This window comes from Artibeus jamaicensis, unplaced genomic scaffold, assembly GCF_021234435.1.
Source record: "Artibeus jamaicensis isolate MK-2021 breed Jamaican fruit bat unplaced genomic scaffold, CSHL_Jam_final scaffold_474, whole genome shotgun sequence".
Taxonomy (NCBI): Eukaryota; Metazoa; Chordata; class Mammalia; order Chiroptera; family Phyllostomidae; genus Artibeus; species Artibeus jamaicensis.
The window spans coordinates 34,519,978-34,544,668 of record NW_026522046.1 but is presented as its reverse complement, the minus strand read 5'-3'; the positions used below and the strand labels follow the sequence as shown (position 1 = coordinate 34,544,668).

General features: G+C 31.6%; 1 protein-coding gene across 2 annotated transcripts in view; it reads right to left on the bottom strand.

Moving 5' to 3' along the window:
- The window catches only part of NCAM2 (neural cell adhesion molecule 2), a 419,099-nt gene that overhangs the window by 15,131 nt on the left and 379,277 nt on the right, over positions 1–24,691 (bottom strand). The window contains exons 15-16 of one of the 2 annotated variants that reach the window (XM_037161842.2): positions 20,802–20,982; positions 14,018–14,576 (exon numbers count right to left, since the gene is read on the bottom strand). In XM_037161842.2, coding sequence (XP_037017737.2) covers positions 14,470–14,576; positions 20,802–20,982 — 288 coding nt within the window. In that variant the 3' untranslated portion in view covers positions 14,018–14,469. Of the gene's footprint in view, positions 1–14,017; positions 14,577–20,801; positions 20,983–24,691 lie in introns of those variants that run through there. The other variant, XM_037161841.2, reaches the window with a different exon arrangement.

Genomic DNA, 24,691 nt, shown 5'->3' with positions numbered 1-24,691 from the left:
CCTCTGCTCTGAGCTCCAGTGCTGGGGCAACAGCTTGAAGGGCTCCAGGGATGTAGTGGGAGGAACCAAACTATCTGGCAGTTTTCTACCAGAAAGAAGTGTGGGCAGAAGCCATAGTTCCTTTGATGGCTTTCACTGCCCCCACAGAGCTGGCAGGCCAGGGATAAATCTGAGTCCCCATCAACCTGGCTGTCACTGTTCACCCTCCCTGGTGATTCCTGGAGACTGCACTCTACCTAACTCGTGGGCTCACCCACACTAATTCTAGTGGCTTCTCCACACAAATGGTATGTCTTGGCCCTTGTTTGATACTGTCACAAAATTTCTCAGACAAGCAGCATCTGAGCATAATGTCACACATCTCCATTGCTCTAAATACATCTCTGTTCTGTGTGACAATGGTAGGCATCCTGAATTTGAGGGGTGTGGTGTTCATCACTGAGTTTACAGATCCATGCAATTTGGATTTGTGTTTAATTTCCCTGTTGAAGCAAATGTTTGAACTTCTGTGCTTTCCAGTATGTGGTCAAAACTCTTCAATCGTATGTATTAGACATGACAAAATCATTGTAGATTATATCAGCAAGAATGATTCAAGATATCATTTTGCATTAATTCAGCTTTCTAAAAAATCAAACAGGAAACTCAAGAGCAACTATGGTAGATTTTATATTCTCTTTCCTCTAAGCCACTTTTTTATTGTTTCCTCATATACCCTTAGAAATTGAATATATCCTCCTATGTGCTTTTCTTTTAAATTATAAACAGGTAATATTTTATAATATTTACACTTTGCAAAATACAATGTGTGATTATAAAACAAAATACAATAATTTAGAAGGTGATGTAAAATAAATATTAATGAAAATTTTATTTTTTTAAATATCCACAGTGGTATCATTCACTTATTTTGTGGCCCATATACACTTAATAAATATATTTACATTGTATGTATAATTTTATTGTTTCATTTTTCTATAAAATGTAGACAAAAATTCTCATTTATTCTAGCTAAAATATTATTTGATTACCATGTATGAAGGCACTTTGGAAATTCAAATATGTTATTATTTGAACATTCAAATATGTTATTTCTTATTATGCATGTTAGTTAATAGTGCCTTTATTACTTGTTATTTGTTTACAGTAAGTATCTATTTTTAAAGGATTAGATCTCAACTTTTACCCCCAAACTTCTTAGATTTTAGCAAGTATGTTTACTTATTGTTTATTTGAATGCTGCTAATCTTCATGAACTACGATGAGCAAAAATAAATATAAAATTGTATTTACATTTTATATTGTGGCTTTTTATTATTACTGTTTGTTGAACATTTCTCTTCATGAATGCCTATGTTTAATTACTTTTAGTGATCATTTTCATTTTTCTAGTTTTATATGTGTATTTTACTGTGACCAGAGATCAAGATCTTTAATTTTATTCTTCAATTATTTATTTATTTTCATATAGTAAATTACTGTTTTTGGTGTTTCCTTACACTTTATGTCAAATTAAAATCTTTTCTTGACTCCTGTTAAAATGAACAAAAGCAAGGTAAGTTACTAGTAAGGTTCTAATGGTCTCTGATGGGTTAGGTTGACTTTGCTCAGTTTGAAAAAAGGATATATTGTTGCGTCTCATCTTTTTGTAATTCATTTTGTTCTCTTTAGTTCACCATTTGTTCTTGTTATTATTATAGTTACTTTTATTGTTATATTTATTTTGCACACTATTTTAGACACCTTTGTCTTCATTGAAATACAAATACAATTGATAGTCTTAAAAGATTACAAAACAGATCAAAAGCTCCTGCCTAGAAAACAAAGACTACTTCTTTTGTGTTCTGATCTTTTATTCTATTATATCTTGGCACCCTTTCATACAGCTCACAGAATTCATGAGATAAAAAAAGCATTTACATCATTCAGCTTCCTGACAAAACACGCTCATTAGCAACCTTTGAGTTCATTTGAGTTCATATTACTCAGATAGTTGACTGTTAACTGAACTAGCTGAATAAAAATTATGTGGTACAACATGTAATCTCATGCATTTTTCAATGAACAATTTAAACAAAGAGTACGTAATCCTAATAATCTGTGATTGCTATGAAAAGAGCATTGTTATCAATGAAGAGAAAATGGAAAGAGTCTTTTATAAAGGACTGCATTTTGGAAAAAAAGTCTTGGAATGTTAGAATGAAAAATCTTTAGGAAAAAAGTGGGTTTACAGTTGTTCAGATGAAAAAAGACATTCAGGTTATGATTATTACAATAGCTTTATTAACTCAAAAGAATGTCATAATGGCAAGAAAAAACACCTATTTTTGCCAATGCTTGTAAATTAAAAATGAAAACTGAGTTATAATTATGCAACAAGTACATAAGTATATATATATATTATCTGTGTGTATATATATGTATAATTACAATGTTTTATAAGAACTTTGTGAGTAGGAGGGATTTTTACATTTTAGGGTCAGTAATTTGCTGTGTTTTAAATGAACGTGTATTGAGATCAATGGAGTTCTTTGTATATCTAGAAACAAATTATAAAAGTTAATGTCAGAGAATAATAATTATGTGAAAGTTCATTTCATATAATTATTTTGTTTTCTTGTCCCTTGATAGTACTATTTGTGATATTAACATATTAATTGAGGAATTAGAAGTGTTCAGGCTTTTTAAATTATAAGCAAAGTTTACAAATAATATTTCGACATTACTAAAACATACCAATAAAGCCCACTGTTATTTTATATGTGTTTTAAATTCTCAGGCTGTTTTCCATACATTTTAACAAGGTGGGCACACCTTTTCTCCATTTAATCAGTTAAACAACTGTCAACATTGTTATTGACAGTTTATGGCTTGCTACCAAATTTGTTTTCATACAACCTTCCTTTTTTGCTAGATGAAAATTCTATTTTACACCACCTATCCCTTACTGGTCTTCATTCTTTTGCCATTGTGATTGTCCTTTCAAGATGTTCTGTTACATGTATAACATTGTGTTTTTATAAACTCAAGGGTAATTCCAAATTCCTTTCCAAATTCCTTCACCCTATTAAGAGGTATTATTTGGAGAAGGTGGGGTATAAAGGCAGAATTGACAAAGCAGGTATTTTTTTTAGAAGTAACTATGGTTGAGGGCAAGAAAAAAATAGGTAATTGAAAATGGTTTAGTGATGGAAGGGGAACTATAAACATGTATACTGTATAAATAACATTTGTAATTTAAAAAATAAACTTCTGAGTGCCTTTTTCTATGTATGCTTGTTAACAAAGGCATAATTATCAATTAAATATCTTTGCAAAATACATTCTAGTCCTTTGATATTGCAAAAATAATACCTTTCCAGTGATAAATTGGCATAAAAACATGTGATGTCCTTTAGTTTATCCCAATGTTATTAAACAACTATATCAAGCAGTTCTGAGGATAAAAGAAGAAAGAGACCAAGTGCTTTCTCCTCTGGGGAGCTCACAATGTGTTGGGAGGGCTGATTAATTTAGAAACTGAAATTCAGGCGTAATTCATTGCTTTCCTAATGGTTAAAAGAAACCCCGAAAAACTGTGACCTGAGCAGATCGGTGGGAGAAACATATCTTTGTGAGGAGTAGTCAAGGAAAGCACGATAGAAAAAATAACATTTGAGATGGTGTTGCAGAAGTTTTCCATATGATGAGAGGAGTCCATTTCAGTCAGAACAAAGCATGAGTGAAGATGGAGATATGAAAGAAAACATATGATAAATTCTGAAATTAGGAGGTTTATATATGGACATTGGAGATCAGATATTGGGGTGATTAGAAGGATGGGTTTATTAAGTCATAAATGACTTAATTAAAGAGGATGGACTTTGCAATTGAAAAAAAAACTAATTGACTTACACCCTAAAAAAACAAACATCACCACCCACAAAACCTATGAAGAATGCTCTTTTTCACAAAAGATGGCAGGGAATTGTTAGAGATACACAGACAAGAAAATGGAATCTGTTGTAATGGGTAGAATGGAGCGCGTAGAGACTGGGCTATGCTCTCCTCTTCCATGCTTATTTCCATAATGCATGTAGAAGTGCCAACCGACAGTGTTTGACATTTGGATTGAAGAAGGGAGTAAACTCATCCTTTTATATGTGATCAGTGGTTGATTTAACATTAAATCGTTAGTGTCTACTAATATATTTAAAAATAGACATTCTATGAGATAAAATACTATACATTTTATATTTATAATTAGGTAAAATTATTATATATACATTTAAATGGTATGACATTTCAAATGTATCATCACGTTCACCATTTTTAAATACCTACTCAACCCTCCGTAAGGTGTTAATATTTATCTTTTTAAACAATGTCCATAAAAAGTAAACAATCTAAAATACAGGGTCCAGGTGGAGTAACACCTGCTTGAGTGTGGTTGGTAGGATTTGTGAATGTATAGCAAGAGATGGACAGTAATCTGAATGACTCCACCTAAAATTTCTTATAATGTGTTTGATATTGTGTTACTGAATTATATGCTTATGACTTTGTAATAAAAGATTTTGTAATAAAAATGGATGTTATTTACACTGGACCCTGCATAATGAATGTTATTCTTCTTCTATGAAAATTTTTACTTCCTTGATTTGGTAATTATATATTCAAACAGCTACTTTAGAAATCTGTTCTTAAATCACTAATTCAGTGCATTCTCCATATGCATTTTATTATTTTGTGTTCAGTTTGCTTTGGAGGAGGTGATTCAGTCACTTCCCATAAAATAATGAAAATTTTTATTGGCTACAAGGAAAAGAAACTTCCTAAATTTTAAATATGGGTAAGTATGATTAGAACAGATATTGACCAGTGATAACTGAACAACTTAAATTTTAGTTTTTTAGTTCAACCACTACCTGGCCATTTTTCAGTTATATTAAGAATCTGACCATAGATAAAACATAGAAAAGTTTTCTTTGCACAAAAATATGTTTTTAAAATACTATATTACAAAATTGGATGACGCCCATATAAGATTAAACTACAATTGATATTTTACAATTACTAGTTGAAATTCCAAACTATGTAATCGATTGTAAAATTCTTAAATATTATATATGCCTTTGAACTTTCTAAATGCATAAGACAATATATGACAAATGTGAACAAATATATGAATGGGATTAAGATTCTCCAAGGAATTTGTAACATATTGGATTTTATGAAACTTCCAGTTTTAGACACTCACTATGTTGTGTCTTGGATACTTCAAGTGCATGATAGTTGTATATTTTTTAAATCAAGTTATAATATTAGAACTAAACATTGTAAATATGTCTAAACATTCTAAAAAGTCCATTTATAATTAATATTTTCTTCTTTTCAAGAGAATCAGGAGTTTTGCACTTAATCTTCCATGTAATACACATACCCAGTTTAGCCTTTATAAAATTATATGGAAACTATAGCAACCAAACAGTAAAAAATTGGAGCTTGTTGCTCATGGAAATGCAAGTTTGATGAGATGATATTTAAATCGTATTTAAACAGAAGTTAGCTATATTTTACTGTGACTTCTTAAATATTTTAATATTTATCTTTGTAATCGTAAATAACAAATTAGTTGAGAAGCATAGAACCACTATGTGAATAATGTGTTAAAATCACTTATTTTGATTAAAATGAAAATGATTGATGCTGATATAAAAGTATGTACTTTAGCTTTTATTAGACAGTAAGTAAAAATACTATTATATTTATACAATAGAAAAGACCTATTTCTACCAACAATATTGTCTTTTTATAAAGTGTTTTCATAAAAATGTGTAAAACTCAGAAAGTGATTAAGTTTAATTTGATATTCATTGAAGACTATAAACTTAGTGTGAGTTTATTGCACTGATCATGGGAAAGCAGCTACGTGTACAAGTTGAAGTGAGAAAGATAACAGGTGGTTAATAGAACCATGACTCCTGGCAGGAACTGTGGTTGATCAATACACGGCCTTTACTTTGCCATATACATTCTCGGCCAGTGAAGAATAAATTAATGGAACTGGGTAAAAGATACTTGACCATAGAAGTGTTGAATAGAATTGACTCAGTGTAATTTAATAAAACAATGATAAAAAACTGATATTTCATGTTGCTTGGCTTTGTCAATTACTAGTACTTGGGTTCTCTGAAGCTCAGTTTCTTGATGATATAATAAAAAATAAAATAATGATGTTTGATTAGAATATTAGAATAGATTTCCTCAAACCTTTTTTTTCATAGTGGCTTAAAAAATAAAGTGACATAAAGTTAATGTGGTTGTCACTAGAAAAATGTCAAACAATCCCAGATACCTCACATTTGAAATTATATCATTGTTAAGAGGCTTCAAGAAAAAGTAAACAAGAACATCAAACAATAATTTAACACTCTCTCCCAAAATACACAGCTTCTATAATTATTGTATCAATTAAAAGAAGTTCATATTTTACAAAATGTAAACATTTTATTAAAACTTTTAATAGATACATATTAATAGGTAAAGGTATGTGTTTGAGAGCAGGATGTTCTAGAATAACAAAGATCAAGTGTGCCTTAAAATAATGCAAATCCATAAATGAACAATTTTGTAATTTCTATACCATGTTTTATCTGGCAGAGCAAAATGTGTTTATATAAGTATATGTTCATGTCTAAATCAGAGAATATATATTTTTTTACTTTAGAAAAACTAGCTGAATAATTTACATTTTAAAGTTATTATTTGAACCCAGGTCCAGGGCTAAAATGGAAAAAATGTAATGATGTCTTATTAACAGTACTGGATCTGGATTGTAACTGTGAGTCTTCACTACATCCATTACTTAACCTCTTTAGACCTCTCCATCTTCCGTACATGGTGGGAGAAAGGTACTTCACAGGGACTGTATGAAGAGTGAATGAAATACTGCGCCTTGGCATTCTTCACAGTGTGTGGCATGATGCATGTTTAAAAACAAAAAGGTGCTCTGCTTTTTTATTATTTTTATTATTATTTGCAAATGTCAAAGTCATTTATGTTTCATGCCTTGGTTATAGGTAAGAAAAGAACTTTAATGATTATCTACAACTTTATTCTTGTGGTGCTCAAACTGAATTACAATGAATATTAACCCAAGTAACTGGAGAAAAATCACTTGAAGTAATTTTTTTACAAACATTTTCTAGCAATGCAGACTACTGAATAATTACTGAAATTATTCAATATATTTCTGTGTTTCACTGTTACGTAATTATTTTGGCCTTCCACTAATAATAAAATTTTATAAGACCCCAGAATTAGTTCACTATGCAAGTAACAGTATTTGTTACTATATCTAAATTATTTTTACAATGTCTTCTGATGATGTATTATTTCTTCCAAAATAGATATAACTCAATTGTACGTTTACTACATTGAAATATTGGATTTGACCAAGTTAGAAATGGAAACATACAACAAGGACAGAAAAAGTTTGTACCAGTAATAAAGAAAACACGTATAACAAAGCTTTTCCTCAGTTTTCTTTATTACAACTATGGAGACACATAAATACAGAAAATAAAATGACACAATTACTATGAAATGCATGCATAAGATTACACACAGTGTTTAATATTATGTTGAGGGTTTAAATAAGAGATGAGGCTGAGGGCAATACATTTATAACATGTACACTTTTTCATGAAGATAAGCTATGATGAAAACAAATGCAATTAAATAATCAGAAATACTTTAAAACAAAGTGTCATACATAAAATCAATGTAAGATGTAAAATAAAAATATTCTTTAAAAGCATTCATGAATTGTGGATATTATTTAAAACAGTAATAGTTAATTGCTTGCTTTTAAGAAAAACAATTAGCTAAAAGATTTATTTCATGGTGACCATTTAGTACATACATAGAATTTAAAAATAATACATAATTTTTAAGTGATGCTACCTCTTAATATTATTCGATGTTTGCAGTGTATAACTTTATATTATATTACTTAAATTAGAATAGTAATTATTTTAATTTGAATATATGCAATTAAGAAATTTTGCACTTAGGCTTAATACAACCAACAATAGATTAGTTCACATTGAATATAAAACTCCACTTGAGCAAACAAATCTTTAAAAAATAGCTAAAACAACAGTCTATCAACAAAGATATGAGGAAACCAAAGACAGTTCAGATTTCAGATATACTAATACAACTCTCGATATATGTTGTGTTTTCCTTGACTATTGTTTTTCTCCTTTAATTTCAATTTTATTTAAAACTAATGTAATATGTACTCTGCTGTTTTGGTAGTACGTAGGAACAGGTACTGCAGGCTTTGAGAATAGTTATTAGCCACTTGGAAGGAGAGGGTACTACCAGAGTTCATCATCTGGTTCATAATCTGAGATAAGACAAAAATATTGAAGGCAGTAGAAATCAAAGCGTGATACTAAACGTCCATCTCTGTTGTATTTCAGGACCATTCAATGGAACCTTATTGAATCCTTTTCCTTACATAAAGATTGAGATGTTGTTTATAGACCTTTCTGTTTTATGTGTTTTAAGTTCTTAAGGACAATAAAGTAAAAAGAAATAATACAATTTTATATTTAAAAGTTTAAAATTGTTAACTCCAGAATAATACTCAAACTTAGATGATAATTTAAAAAGAACATGTTAGTAATATGTTAGAAAGACATTTTTTCTTTAGTTAAGACCTAAAATTTACTCTGATAATATCTTTGTAAAAGTAAGATTAACTATTAAGTATAAATAGTGACTAAATAATAATCTTTATTTTTTAATCACATAGTGGATTTGAAAATAGACTTTTTAACTATTGCAACTTGTATTAAAGTCACTTAAGGATTATTTGTAAAATATTTGTATCTCCACTCATTTGCTATGTATACATTTGAGCTGCCTAGTCAATGCATTAGCCTTGGAGAGGTTTTATGTCATGTATCTATATAAAAAATGTAGGGACTTTAAAATGTAACCATGGTTAACATAAAAACAATAGAAGAAATGCACCCTATTTATTCATGTCCAGATATTAAGAAAGATGAAGAAAGGGGGTATATTAAAAAGAAAAATTTAGAAGGAGAATGAAAGGAAATAAAGCAAACTAATACATCCTATTTAATTTGTATTCACTCAAAAGTTGTTTAAAGGGCATTATTACATTATGCCTCAGAGTTTGAATCTTAATAAAATGTATGGAATGATACATTTAGGTATGACCTTAATGATCCTATGTGTTTTACTCAAGTGCAATCATAATATATAAGGTTAAAAAATTATAAATGATAATCTTTAATTTAGGCAATATATTATTTTCAGTTCTTAATGCTGCTAATATAACCAAAACCAAAGAGGTTGAAATTTTCAGATAATCTTACATGATCAGATATATTTATTAACAAAGTCTACAAACTGAAAATATTATACAAAATACCAGTTAACTATTCTTGAAAGCTAGACCAAAACATACTGAAATATTGTATTGGTGGTATAAATATCCATTTTGAATTACTATGTTCATTTGTAATTTTGTATTTTGTTTTTCCGTTCTTAGTGTGGGTATACCATATTATTAAAAAAAACCAAAAATAAACCAATAAATTTGTATGTATATGACAGCTTATCCAGACCCAAAAGTACATGGCTTGCCCTGGCCAGTGGGTCAGTTGATTGGAACATCATTCTATACATCAAACGTGTGTGAATTGGATCACTGGTCAGGTAGTGTATCCAGGTTATGGGTTCAATCCTCAGTTGAGGAGTGAAAGGGAGGCAACCTATTGATATTTCTCTCTCTCTGTCTCTTTCAAAAATTAATAAATGCATTCTCAAGTGAGGATTAAAAAATTTAAAAGTATGTGGCTTAATTATCTTGTATACTCCATTTTGTTGAATGTAAATGAGTAATCATAAATTCAATAGTTTAGAATTAAAACTATTGAGCAATTTTGCTTACATTAGTTTTAATTTAAATAAAATATAATAAACTCACATTCTTTTTTTAAATATTTATTTATTTATTTATCTTTAGAGGGGAAGGAGAGAGAGAGAGAAACATCAGTGTATGGTTGCCTCTAGTGCGTCCCCTGCTGGGAACTGGCCTGCAGGGAACTGGCTTGCAACCCAGGCATGTGCCCTGACTAGGAATTGAACTGCGATCCTCTGGTTCGCAGGCCTGTGCTCAATCCACTGAGCTACACCAGCCAGGGCTAAACTCACATTCTTATATAGAAAATATTTGAATTAAATATAATGGTTTCCATATTGCCCAAATCATATAATCTATGAATTACGGTGCATACTTGTAATTTTAATTATTAATTTTAAAGCAACTGGTGAATATTTTATTTTCAAAATATTTTATTTATTTATTTTTTGAGAGAGGGCAGAAAGAAAGAAAGAGAGGGAGAGAAATATCAATGTGTGGTTGTCTTTCATACTCGTTCTACTGGGGACCTGGCCCACAACCTAGGAATGTGCCCTGACAGAAATTGAACCAGCGATCCTTTGGTTCTCAGGCTAACACTCAATCCACTGAGCCACAGCAGCCAGGGCAAGAGAGCTGGTGAATTATTTTAAAAGTCAAAATTATTTGTAGTAAAGTTATTGGTACAAGAATTTGTTTTATATATATATATATATATATATATATATATATATATATATATAAAACAACTATATATAATGTGAATAATATATATATAATGTGAATCCAATGTCTAGAAGGTATGTGTACATATACAATGTATATGATTATATAATGTGTGTATTATTATATAATACATATGTGTATTATATATAAATATATAACAGTTGAGAGATACTTTAGGCTAAGTAAAAAAGAAATTTAAAAAAATAAAATAAGGCATTAAAATTTTTCAAACTTGCCCATGTCTTCCTGTATGAACATGTATGTGTGCACTTTCTGTATGAGCATGTATGTATGAACATGCATGTGTGCACCTGTGTGATGTTTTTAGAACAAATAAAATTATAGAGTTTATGAAGTATACTTATTCTCAGTGAATAATAGTATTAAGAGAGAAGGGATTAAAATTAGCAGTTTTCTTAACATTCTCCAATTCAAGAAGACATTTTGTAGGAAAGAAGAATTTACTGTTACCTCCTAGGCATAGTATGTTAGCAAATATGAAACATGGCATGGTGGGCCTTACAGTTATATGATAGTTATGATAGTTACTCGGTGTGAATTAGGGTAGAGAGACCATTAGGACTGAATAATATATGGAGAGAAGACAGAAAAGACAGACTTGAAAAGAGTTGGTATAGTAAAAGGAGATATTCAGGTTTGTGTAAAAATTGTAACATGATACGCCACGTGCAGACAATGGCAACCATGCATAAACACATCAATGTAGTTCTGTAACTGGTATAACATGATCAAAACCAACTTTTGAAATGATTAAACATTTAAAGACATGATATATACATCAATTGCTCTAGGCACATATTTCTGAGTATATATAAAGATTAATATAAAACCCACCTTACACACAAGTTCATACTCATGCATTTTAGACATATAATTTTATTTAAAAAGCCATTGGATAAAAAAATTATTGAATGATGCTAGAGAGAGGCAAAATAAGTTGAATTTTTATGTCTTCCTTCCCCCCAAATCACATATATTTAGACCTATAGACAGATAGTAGTTAGACAAAAAGTACTGTCTGTTAGATTTTGTGGATGCATATAACATAATTAAACCTCAGATACTAAAAAAAGATAATTCAACAACGTTTACACATTTTAATATTTTTTAATAATCAGAGAAGGTTACAATCTCTAGGGTAACATTTATTGAAATATGGTAGCTGCACTGTTTACGGTTTTCTGCTTTTCAATTTCTTATAGAAAAGAAAGCTCAGAGCTTATTATTTTAAGATGTCTGGATTATATTTTAAGAATCTATGCATATGTCAACTGTAAAATAGCTGTTCATCTAAGAAGAAAATTTGGCCAAATGATAGACTGCTTATTAATTTCAGGATTATCAACTTGATCCATACTTAGATGTTTAAAAAATCTAAATGAACAACTCATTAAAATGGAAATAATTCTGCTAAGATAGAATTTTAATTTTAGGTTTTTTTCTGAACTGTCAAAATGTCAGTCTCCATGTCATGTACCTGAATGCGTGTTCTTCATATCGCAGTTGGTGACCTTGAGTTATAGAATATAAAATTTCAAAAGATGAATCAACTTTGTTATCTTACTGAAGATGTATTCCATGTTCCCCACAAAAATGACTGGTAATTATATACTAAGTCATCTTCTATTGGGTTGGCCACAAAGTTCTGTATATGTTTTCCCCATAGAATAAAAGACGTTTTTTTTATTTTCACCAATAGCTTTATTGCTTTGGATATTTTGAGCATGATGGCTAAATCTCATTATCTGCTTTTAGCAGGTATAAGCCAGGGTGCTGCTAAACATCTTCCCTTCCATAAGACAGTCCCACAGCAAAGAATTATTAGCTCAAAATGTCAATAGGACTGAGGAACTTCGCAAACCACTTTTGACATGTTTGGTCAGTCACAGAACCTCCACCATACACCATATAAATCTTTCTTGTTTTTCAGTTGTGTTTTTACCTTCCTTGAAAGAAAAAGCATAATACATCAAACATGTAGTGTATTTTCTTCCATCTTCAATATGAAAATGGCAGCACAAAAATTCACCCTTTTTGATTTTTTTTAAAATGGAGGCTGATATGACAGTTGTCACAACACAATCTAATAAAATGGCTTAGAATTAAGTTAAAGACACCTGAGCACTAGACCAATCTTATGGAAGAAAAACATAATCGACTTTTTGGCCAACCCAGTACATAACTTTCTTGTTATAATTTATTGGAAAGATCCAGTGTGGTTATAATGAATTTAAAAAAAAACACTTGGAAGTGTTTCTGAAACTCCTTGTTTTCTCAGCATTTTCTACTAAATAGTAATCAACATATCTACATATCTTATCCAAACTGCAACATCATGGAACATTGTTACAATTGTAATTAGTTATTTAAAAATTAGAACATTGACTATGGTGATTTAAAAACAGAGCATTACTTAAAAACAGGTTAGATTCCCAAAACATGGATTGGGAAATCCCTGTATGTCAGCAAGGGAGAAAGGAGAGAAACAGAAGTGTATTCAATCTGTGGATGGGCTGCATTCTACAGGCCCATTGGTAGGTTAGCAGAAAGAACAACAATGGATATGACAAAGAGTTTGGAAGAGATACGTTAAAGGAAACAGGCTACTAAAGCCATGTCTAGCCTTACACCACACATTGCAGGATCCTGTAGGTATTCCTTAAAAGGAAACAGAGAATACTTTCCCACAACAAAGCAGTCTTTGATGAATGAACCTCAAAACCCCCACCCAGTAATTTGATTTATGTGTGAATTATGATCACTCTTGTGAATATATGCAAATCTGATTGCTTCCTAATGGTCCTAAATAGTAATGAGAATCACTTGCTCGGGTTATTTGGGAGTGAAAATACCCTTTTCTCATTTTATAATGAATGAAAATGAAGAAATGGAAATCATTACTCATGCTACTCCCTCAACTTTAACTTCCTTTAAAAGGTGGAATCTAGTAGCACATCCGTCTCATCTTAATTTCATCTTCTTCAAAGTAGTCGCTAAAATATGACTTCTTTCTCTGGCCCTTGCAAAGCAAGTGGTTATTAGATGTTCAGGAAAATGTAATAAATAAGTATATATGTTGTTGAGTATCAATATTTGATGCCAGCTCCAAAGACAATCCAAATCAAGTGAACAGGGTGTGACTTTTTAAACAAATTAAAATTCAATTTATCATTTTCTGTAGGGTAACTGCATAGACATATTTTCACTTACTAAAAAAACCCATCAATCTGTATTTTTTCATTTCTGTTCAGTTTTAAAAAAAGAGAATAGGATATACATGTAATATAATAAAAATGATCGGATATATGATTTAAATATTATAAATGTTCCCTAAGTTGAAAATTTACATTTTAAAGAATAACAATTAAAACCAATGAAAAATATCCACAATTCTACATAATTAAGACTATTAATACAAAATAATCAAATAAAAGAAGATTAGATAGATGTAGGAAATGCTTAAATTCCAAGTAAAAATGATGTGCTTATATAACAAGGCTAACTTTAGAAATTAAAGACAGCTTTAGAACAAAGCAACATATTCAGTGAACTGGTACCAGAAATAAACAATCCGGATTCAATTTCCTTCAATGATTTCCTGGCATATCATCTACTCTGTAGGTGGACAATTTGGGAAAGGAAAAAGAGGCTAATTGTTTATGGGTAAATATACATGCATAATCAGTCGGACCTTAGAGAATCTTTATTATAATTTTAAATTAGCCTTATAAATTCGCAGGGCATAAAAGGAAGTATCTCATGACACAACGGCGGTAACATTAAAACATGCATGACAAACATATGGCTACAATGAAAGAAAACCCAGCAGCATTCAGCTGCCATGACTGGCTTCCATTTTCACCTTTATTCTCTTCACAACATTTATCTGCATGAAGAAAATTGGTTTTGAAAATAGAATAAGAATAAAATAATTAAGGAAAAAAGAGTAGAGTTAAAAACATGAAAATAAGTGAAAAGAAAAAAGTGACAGTAGGAAAAGAAAAAAAAGAGAAAATAATTAATGCAAGATTTACACCAAGCCATTTTCAATTACTTTGATATAAGATAAAAATAGCAAAAAAACTTGTATAAAACACTTCTAAATAGTTGCCATATATCAAAAACATAGCTCAGCATCAATATTAATAGTGTTTGTGTCATACAACTCAGATGTTGGTTGTGTTTTTGATTGTTTAAATATAAATATTTTAATTATTCTATAATAAACAGACAAGTTATAAGGAGAAAAATCACCAGTCATTCCACAGTGCTAGTGCTAAATTCAAATTGTTATTTTAAATATGAGCTCATCATACTCTGCAATGTTTACTGATAGTTTCTTTGCTACCATAATTTCTTAGAAGACATTTAATATAAGTAGCTCTATTGTCAATAGCAAATGAACTACCAAGAAATAAGTGAAAATTTCCATACACACACAGTGAAAATTTGCACTCAGAGTATAATCAAAACCATTAATTCGGCTCACCACTGGCAAACTTTGGACATATGTCATTGTACTGCATTAAGATAAAGAATCAAAGATCATGAAAACAACTAGACTTACTTTTTTGTTATGTGCTACACCAAGAAAATATTGTTTTGCATATAGAATTTTTATTTAGAATTGACTGAGATTCACCATATAGTTAAAGTGAAGTTTCCCCCAAATAATTGAAATTCAATTTCATCATTATTTTATATTCTCTAATGTATATTGCAATCATGGGTTTAACCTTAATGAAACATTTTAGTATCTGCCATGCACTTGAACATTGTGTTTCTTGTGTGTGTTGAGTTATTCAGAGATGAAAGTGTATACCAGATTTGCGTGTAAATAGAGTGTCATCAAAATGACTTACAGTCATTATAAGTATAATTAAAAAACCTGTGGAAAGACATACTAAATGAAAAACTTCAGCAATTTATATATTGGTGGTGATTCGTATCATTTCTTTGTTAATTTGTTAATGTGAAGAATTGTCATGGAAATATTACATACCTGGTTTCACAAACCAGAATTATTTTACCATTGGATCTTCAGAATGTATAAATAAAATTATTTGTCTCCAAATTATATTGATAGTCAATGTTAAAATTAGACATGTCCAATTCACAGTAACAAGATAAAGTGATTACTAAAGGAGATTAAGATTTCTCTTTGCTTATAACAAATAATATTAAACACTTTATAGGTCAAAAAATGATGAAAATGATTTCAAAATAAATTTATTTTCAAGGGCTTTTTAAAATGATATATTCAAACAACCAAGATAGTATTATCTTTAGTCATTAAAATTATAGAGCAGATCCATAAAATTCATTTGACCAGACTCTAGTTCTATATATGGTTTTATAATCCTTTTTATAAATACTAATTTGTTAAGAAACACATCTTTCAAAATAAAAACGTCTTTAAGTAGTAAAAATGAAAAAATATTATTAATCATTAAATACTTTTAAATCAGAATCATGTACTATAAAGAAATGTATTATCCACTAAAATTATATGTATATGTATATGTATGTGTATATGTATATGTAAGCCAATGTTATCAATAGAATATATGAAGGCAAGATGAACACATTTTCAAAAAACATAGTTCTTCAGCCCCAAAATAAATATATTCTAGATGCAGTCTATTACTTGCAAAAAGTTAAATATATCTGAGTGCATGTAAATGATGTTTTTTTAATGTAAAAGTCTATAACATCATTTAGATAGTCTACAATGCATTTTATATAAATAAAACAAAACAGAAAGCCCTCCCCCCCAAAAAACCTGCAATCTAAATGAACTTTAAACTCCGTATCTTCTCAAATTAAGTAAAAAAACATAAGATTGCTATTTTATTATAGATAACTTATTTCAGATATGAGTTTGAATTTAGCATGTTTATTTAAAATGGAATAAGAAACCATATATAACGACAGTGATTATGAGGAAAGCACATAAAGATACTTTTTCTTTATTTTGCTAATACATCCTTTTAGCTCTGTAAAATATTTTGGCTGCAAAAGCTCCCATATTCATCATCATCCATCAAAAACTTGATTTGCTCTAATAAACTTCCTAGAGCTACCGTATTTCCTGGACTATAAGATGCACCCCACCCCCAAATTTGGGAGGAATAATGGTTGTTAATGCTGCTGTTGAGTTCTGTTTACTTTTACACTGATGAAATATTATGTTATTTATTTTATTAAATATTTCACTGTATTTTTTGCTTCAATTTTTTTCTATTTTCCTCCTCTAAAACCTGGGTGAATCTTATGGTCTGAAAAATATGGGTAAATCAAATAATTCTTGAACTATCAGGGTATGTCTTTGATGTGACTTTCCAAGAGGACTTAGGAGTACTTGGATTTACTCATACTCAATTAGACATTATTTTGTGATATTTTTGTAGAAACTATAAATATTTCATTATTTCCCATTTCCAGTAAGCTACTCTGGCTTTGCATCAGCAGAATAGCTTAGAGGCTATGAATTCTATCTCCTATGTTCTCAGATATGTTTGTACATCTGTCTAACTTCTTGACAACATTATCCATCCGTTTATCAGCTGTAAAATATGCGCTAGTTTTTTTTCATCATAAAAATCCTTGTAACACTAACTGTTATTTTTTCTTTGCCCATCTTCATGTCAACGCTATTTGAAAGTATTAAATAAACATGGAGTGCTATCATCCTGCCCTCACACACAATCCTCAGCCTATTCTTCCTCAATTTCTCTCCCCATTACTTCAGCAAAGCTGGATGTGACAGGGGCATTTCACATCTCTTTTTAATAAGCTGCCTTGACCTCTCAGCCACATTTGAAGTGTCAAATATCATTCAATTATTTTCTCCTTGAAATATGGCTCTCTGTTCACTTTCGAGATACTATACTCTTGTGATATTCCAGGAAAACTACACCATAGTCTCACTGGAGGGGTGGTGGCCGGGTTTCCTCCTCCCGTATCATATTATGGTTTCTTAGCAGGCAGTTCTTAACCCTTTGCACTTTAGTCACTTGAGAAACACTCCTTGAACATCTATGCTGTACCAATCACCCTTCTAGATGCCAAGGAAACATCTATCCATATCACAAACATTAACTCCTAGTCAGAGGTATCACTCAGTTCGGTTGCAAACTCACCCAAGCTTCCAATACCATTCCTCTGCTGAAGCTGACAACATTGTCATACATAAATCATGGACCTTTTCTTCTCCTTACTCATACAACTACTACTTGACATCGGAAAGTTAATGAATACCAAACTGATCTTTTGTTACTCTTCATTCTCCAAATCCAAAACTCTTCATCATCAGAAACAATGCCAAGAATGGCCCAAATGCCCAAGAAAGGCACTCAAAATTCACCAGTACCTACTGAATCGGATCTGCTACAAGCAGGGCTAGTCTACATGTGCATTGTTTCTGGGATTCATTCATTGCTTTCTTTTTCTACCCCCATCGCTTTTTTGCAAGCATTACTGTTCACTCATATAATGCTTTTACCCATGTGAGCAAGAGTAAAATCTGTCTACAACACTGATCTATTCATGTAACTTTCCTGCTTCAAATAATTTCTTAATGGTTTTTGAAGATGTCCTAAAATTATTTATATGGTTTTAGAAGGTCTTGAATTTTCTGGACTTCTGGTCCCTCTCTAGCCTTATCTTTGTTCACACACCTTCAGGCTCTCTTCCTGACATGCTCTTTCTGATTCCCAAAGCATATCAGTTTCTTCCTTCTCTCAAAGATTTGTTCCATATAAGACACATTCCCTGAAAGGTATACTCCCTACGCATTTCTTTGAGAAAGTCGCCTTCTAAGGGAACCTTTCCTTAACCCCCACCTTACCCGCATAATTTAGATATCCTTGTCGAACTTTCTCATGGTAGCATATTGCACCAGGACGTCTCCTAGCTATAATTATGCGGTGGTTATTCTAAATCTTGTTTAATGCCTATGTTCCTTACTAGATTGTAATGTCTTTGAAGGCAGGGGACAGGTCTATACTTTTCACATATGATTATTCTGTACTCATCTCGGTGCTTGACATAAAGCAAGACCCCCCCCAAAATAGTCGGAATAAATGAATGAATGAATCTTAGCATTACATAACCTGAAGAAACTAGCTTAGAAACGAGAAAATGCTTATCAAGAGAAACTAAGTGATGAGTGCAAATCTGAAACTGTAAACCAGAATTCTGTTCATTTTATGCACAAACTGATTCTCTGAAATTGAAACAAACCAAAAAGCTTTCATAGTAAATGTATCACTGAGTACCTTAGCTATTTTTGTGCCTTTATATATATGTTATTTATTTATTTACCTTTTTTCTATATTTAATGTTGGTTTTTATTAACAATTTCATATAAAAATAGCAGGGTCCCTGGGAGTATAAAATCAAGTGACTTGCCTGAAATATTTTTTGCAGTTTGTATTTTATCTATATAATGTTATTAAAACATTAATTTTTAATTCATTAAAATATAACTTTTTATTCTGAAAAAAAATTATTTCCTCCAAGTACATGAGCTACATTAAAAATTTAGGAGGATGAAGTATACTGTTTCAATCCTCCTTTAAGAATTCTGACTCCAATTAAGAATAGTATATCATAATCTAGCTATATATGCATACAAGGTAATTACTGCAACCATAATACATTATAATTTTAGAGTCAGTTATAGATGTTTCAAACTCAGAGGGGTGATGATAGTTCATTCAACCATTCTTCTATTTAGATATATCACCTTATAAGAAGATTAGATTTGTCATATAAAATAAAGTAGCTCTGACCTTGAACAGATCCTTTAACCCCTCAAAATTATATCAGTACTTTAATATTCAGAATCAGGAGTAAAATGAGATAATAAATGAAATACTTTGTAAATCTTTCAAGACGCCATTACAATATAAGATACCCATATTATTTCTAGATGCTCCCAACTTCCTAATTTCAAATTATAATTGGAAGCACTTTTTAATTAATATTAGAAACACAAAGCCATTATATTAATTGCTTTTGAGTCATATAACAAATAGTAATTACTTTTTAATGGATAGATTAATTGTATAAAGCTGCTCTCAATTTTACAAAAGTGATGTACAATATAACAAAATCATAATGAGATTAATATCAATTTGAAATTACAAGAGGGTTAAAAAGCATGACTGAAGTGACAATTTTTTTCAGTCTCAAAACTGTTATGTAACAAGACTGAAACTCTATTATGATGTGACTAAATTAAACCATGCTTAAGAATATGGTGCTCTCATGTCTATGTATAAATGCAAAGAGTACACAGAAATGCATACATATGCATAAAAATCACCTGTGAAAATTAAATGATATTTAACAAAACAGTAAATGTCAAAGTATGTCTACTATGACAACTCACTTACAGAAGTAAATATGACTAGGAATCAAGATAAATTCTTGCATCTTTACCTCTTTGGCATGTATATGAAAAACATTTCCCTATCCCTGTTGAAGTCTTCGGGAATGGCATGAGCTAGGTGTGATATAAGCACCATTAGCAACAAAGGCAGAATCCACCAGTGTGCTGTGAAACCGATGCAGAGTGTCCTGACACTTTGGGAGTCTCCCTGAAACTCGTTACATTTATTTATGGGGCTACGTCTGGGTGTTTCTGCATCACTGTGTAATAGATTTTATAGTTCCCAAATCAACTTGCCTGGTTGGGCACAGGTGAGCTCCTCAGTATTTTGGCCATATCTTCCCAGAAGTGGAGGGCCAGTCCCCACATATCTGGCAGAGAAGTTGTCTCCTTTGCAAAGTTTCTTATCTCAATTGCAGGTTTTCATGTTGACATTCAACAGTTACTCTTACTTTCCATCCTCCCCCTTTGCTTATCCTCTCTCCACCATCTTAACCACTAAAGTTACCAAAATAGACTTATAAATTAACCAGTTGACCACAGCATGAGTGACTGAAAAATCTTGAGTAAGACATGTCATAATCATAATTAGAATTTAGAATTTATACTTCTTTGTATAAAATTTTATGTCCAATAATATGAAATGATCCAGAGGGATTATAGAGACGATATTATGTTTATTTTCAGCCTAAGAAAGCATGTAGTATTGCTTACCTTTAATTATGTTAGGCTTTGGTGGCATGCTGAATTCATAGACTGTCGGTTCTGAGTATCCCAATCTGTTGGCAGCTGTAATCTGAACTTCATACCCCATTGTCCACTGTAGATGCTCCAAAATAATGTGGTCTTTATTTCCCTGCACCTTTTTCTCCAGCCACTGGTCTTCTTTATCTTTCTGTAAAGGCAACAGAAATTATTTTGTAAATATCTATATGCTCAAGTTTGAGGTTCAAAAACATTATCTTGAGATGGAACAGATGGTTTTATTAATATCAAGAAAGTAAATTTTCTCATTAAAGGGATGAATGAAATTGCTATATCAATGAAGTAAATTTTATAAAGAGGTAATGTTTTATATTAGCCAAAGGGTGATGATTTCATAATTTGCTATGATGATTCAGCAAATGTAACTTGCTTCCATTAAGATTTTTAAAAATATCACATATATTAGATTGTTATTTAGCAACTTTGTTGATTATTAATAATCATGTGAACAGACAAAAATGAAACATGTGTATAAAAAAGCCTAATATATCCATTAAAGTAATTACCAGAGACCACTGTTTAAGGTTTTCTTTGGGGGCAAGGGAGTCAGGGTAAAAAAAAGTGTCCTGCAAAGAAAGTTTGAATATTTTTTATAGATTTAAATTAACATTAGCATTTTTACTGCTATAATATTTTAGACTCATAATGAAATAACATACAGGGAAATTATTACCTGTTAAAGAGTTTATTAGCATGAGAAAATAAGGAAATGTTATCCTCTTCTTGAATTTACACATAAATCTTATTTGACTCTTTTAAAATAAATGTTGTAAGCCATATAACATTTGAATTACATTTTATTCAAAAATACTGTGACTGCAATTAACACAGAAAAACAAGTGATACAATTTTATGAATAAAACTATTACAAGTAATGTGAACATTAACCTGTAACATGTTAACCATTCAAACACAGGTAAGTTCCTTAACCTCTCTGTCTTGTTCCCCCTCCTCTTCATTACAGAAACGATGATTACAGATGCCTGAGTTTTCATGAGGGAGCCGTGAGAAAAAGCAATTAAATTTTGTATCCCAGGACCTTAAGTATACCAATTACCTAATAAATGACAGTGATTTTTAAGGAGAAACCATTTCCATAATAACTATATAAAAATAAAATAGTATTCTCTGTGGAATCATGTCTCTAATAATTTCACAATGCACTGAAAGTCTCAGTTTCCCAGATGGGTAATTATAAATAAATTGTAGACTGATGAGAGAGAGAGAGAGAGAAAGAAAAAAGAAAAGAAAGATTATACGAGGTAAGTTGTTGAACTTTTTGACCTCATATCTCAGCTAAGTATTAATTTATGTTGAGCCAATATTTTACAATGTTTTTGACTATACCGAATAAAGAATTCTATAAAGAATTTTTGCATTCATGATTAAAACTGAAAATATATTTTCAAAAATCAAATTCTGGAAGTTAAATTCCTGACTACATTGCTATGATGGAACAACAAACATAAAATGTCCTTGAAAAGGAAATAAGAAGACATTATACTTTTGATACCATACTGTTCTCTTTTCCTACTTAATTATTTTTGGTTACATAAAACTTTTATTACCAAGGAAATCCACTGGGCTGTTTTGTTGTTTTGTCTAAACCTGAGGATATTAACATTCCCAATGAAGCCATGGGTTTTAAACAAGTACTTAAAGTTATCATGTAAATAGCAGGCATTTCCCTTGTATTGTGAAACTGATAAACACATGAATTTGTTAGACTGGACATTGTCCGATACTTAATGTGCTATGAGGTATACTTAAAAAGCTATTCAAAAACTGAAACAACTTGGGCCAGAGAATGTGTAACTTGTCGAAGTCACTAAGTGTATTAAAGTTAAAAAGAAGGAAAGAAAGTATGAATGAAGGGATGGGGGAAGGAAGAAAGGAAGGGAGGGAGGAAGAAAGGAAGGGAGACAAACCTAGGTGTACTTTTGACATGCTTAGGACACTAATACCCAACAGCCACCATTTCTCCAACATGCCCTTTCCTCATCAGTTTCTTCATCAGTTACTCTTTCACCCCTTAGAGGGTAGTGAGGCCACTCTGGAACTACAAACACAATTGTGAGGAAGGAGCGACATCCTCATCTTGGAGTTTACTGCCAGCACAGCAGAAAGAAATGAGTTCTTTGAAGACCCAGAGGTTGCTATGAAAACATGTGACAGAGGCCGATAGAGCACAGGGGCCAGGAATGTCTCCGCGGGGGAAGAGATGTCACCCTTATTGCAAACAGTCAACTCCAGGGCTCCTCTTTTTTTCAACTTGCCCTAAAGCAGTTCATGGAAAGAAGGCGTGATTCCTTCACAGAGGTTCAGATCCCCAAATAAGCACAATAATAGAAAACCTCCGAAGGATGCTCACCCACTGGTGCTTTCTTAAGTAAATGTAAACAAAACAAAAAAACAAACAAAAGGAAAAAAAAACAACTCCATAGCTATTGTCCCAATAAGTAAATAAATAAGGAAAACTTTTAAAAAATCTCCATACAGCCCTGGTTGGTGTGGCTCAGTTGGTCGCAGTGTCATTCAGTAGACTGAAAGGTAGCACGCAGGTTCGATTCCCAGTCAGGGCATATACCCAGGTAGCGGGTTTGTTCCCTGGTAGGGATACATAAGGCGGCAAACAATCATGTTTCCCTTTTACATAGATGTCTCTCTTTCTCCCTCTCCCTTTCTCTCTTGCTAAAATCAATTTAAAAAGTGTCCTCAGATGAGGATACAAAACTTTCCATACAAAGCAACTTTAGATAATATATGATATATACATTTGTGTGTATATGTGTGTGTATACACGCATATATAAATAGACATACCATACCTATGACATGTAATTATTTAATGGGCTATAGCTGGTGTATGTACACAGGTAAAAGAAGGAGGGGTGCAGTGCAGGGGGACTGAAGATAAGGACAGGGTGCAACAAAGAAGGAGGGGTCTGCCCCTGTAGACGTGCCCTCACCCCAACAATTCGATCAGCTCCCTGTCACTATCACGTTCTTGGACAGGGTCCATCTCTGGGGGGAAATCCAGAGTTAAGTTTTGCTTTGGCTCTGATTGGAGGCATGGGTGTAGGAGTCAAACAATAAGCCAGCAGCCCAGACCTGGATTACCCACGGATGCGATTTTGTCTTCAGAGCGGTGGGCGGATTTGCTCTGCTTCAGGCAATCCTTCTAAAGTACAGTTTCTGAGATCTGATCCTTTGAGATAACACTTTCTGACAAGCAGGAGACAAGAATCACCATTCAACTCTTCATTGTTGAAGCTCAGAGCATGATACACTGAAAGCCCCTCCATCATTTTAGATAGTTGGACTGATGGGGTAAGGAACCAAAGGGAGTTCTAATATTTTCCCCAATTTAAATCAATTTTACTTCCCATTCAACATTAGACAAGGGGGCTTTTTAATCCCCTGACTGCTATTCCTAGGGAATAGGAAAAAATTAAAGTGGGTGGTACCAAATACTTCCTTAGGCATCAAAATCTCAATTATGCCATTTGCAGAGTGCCTAATTTACAGAATTTAAATGCCTGGGGAACGATTTAAGATAATCTAGTTGCAAAATGTTCCCTTAGGTACCTTAATGAGATGATTTGCTGAATAGGGCTATTATTAATAAGCTCATTAAGTGAGTGTTGAAGGACAGCTACTGAGGGAAAAATGGTCACTTCACTTTGTTATAGCTTATCTTAAGCAATTCTTTTTTATCAGAAAATAGATATCAGGGACACAGGACAGTCAAGGGCACTCAGTAGCTTTTATAAAATCAAAATATCAGCATACAGGGAAAAATTTGCTCTTGTCTGGATAGGAAGAGAGAGAGGAAGGATG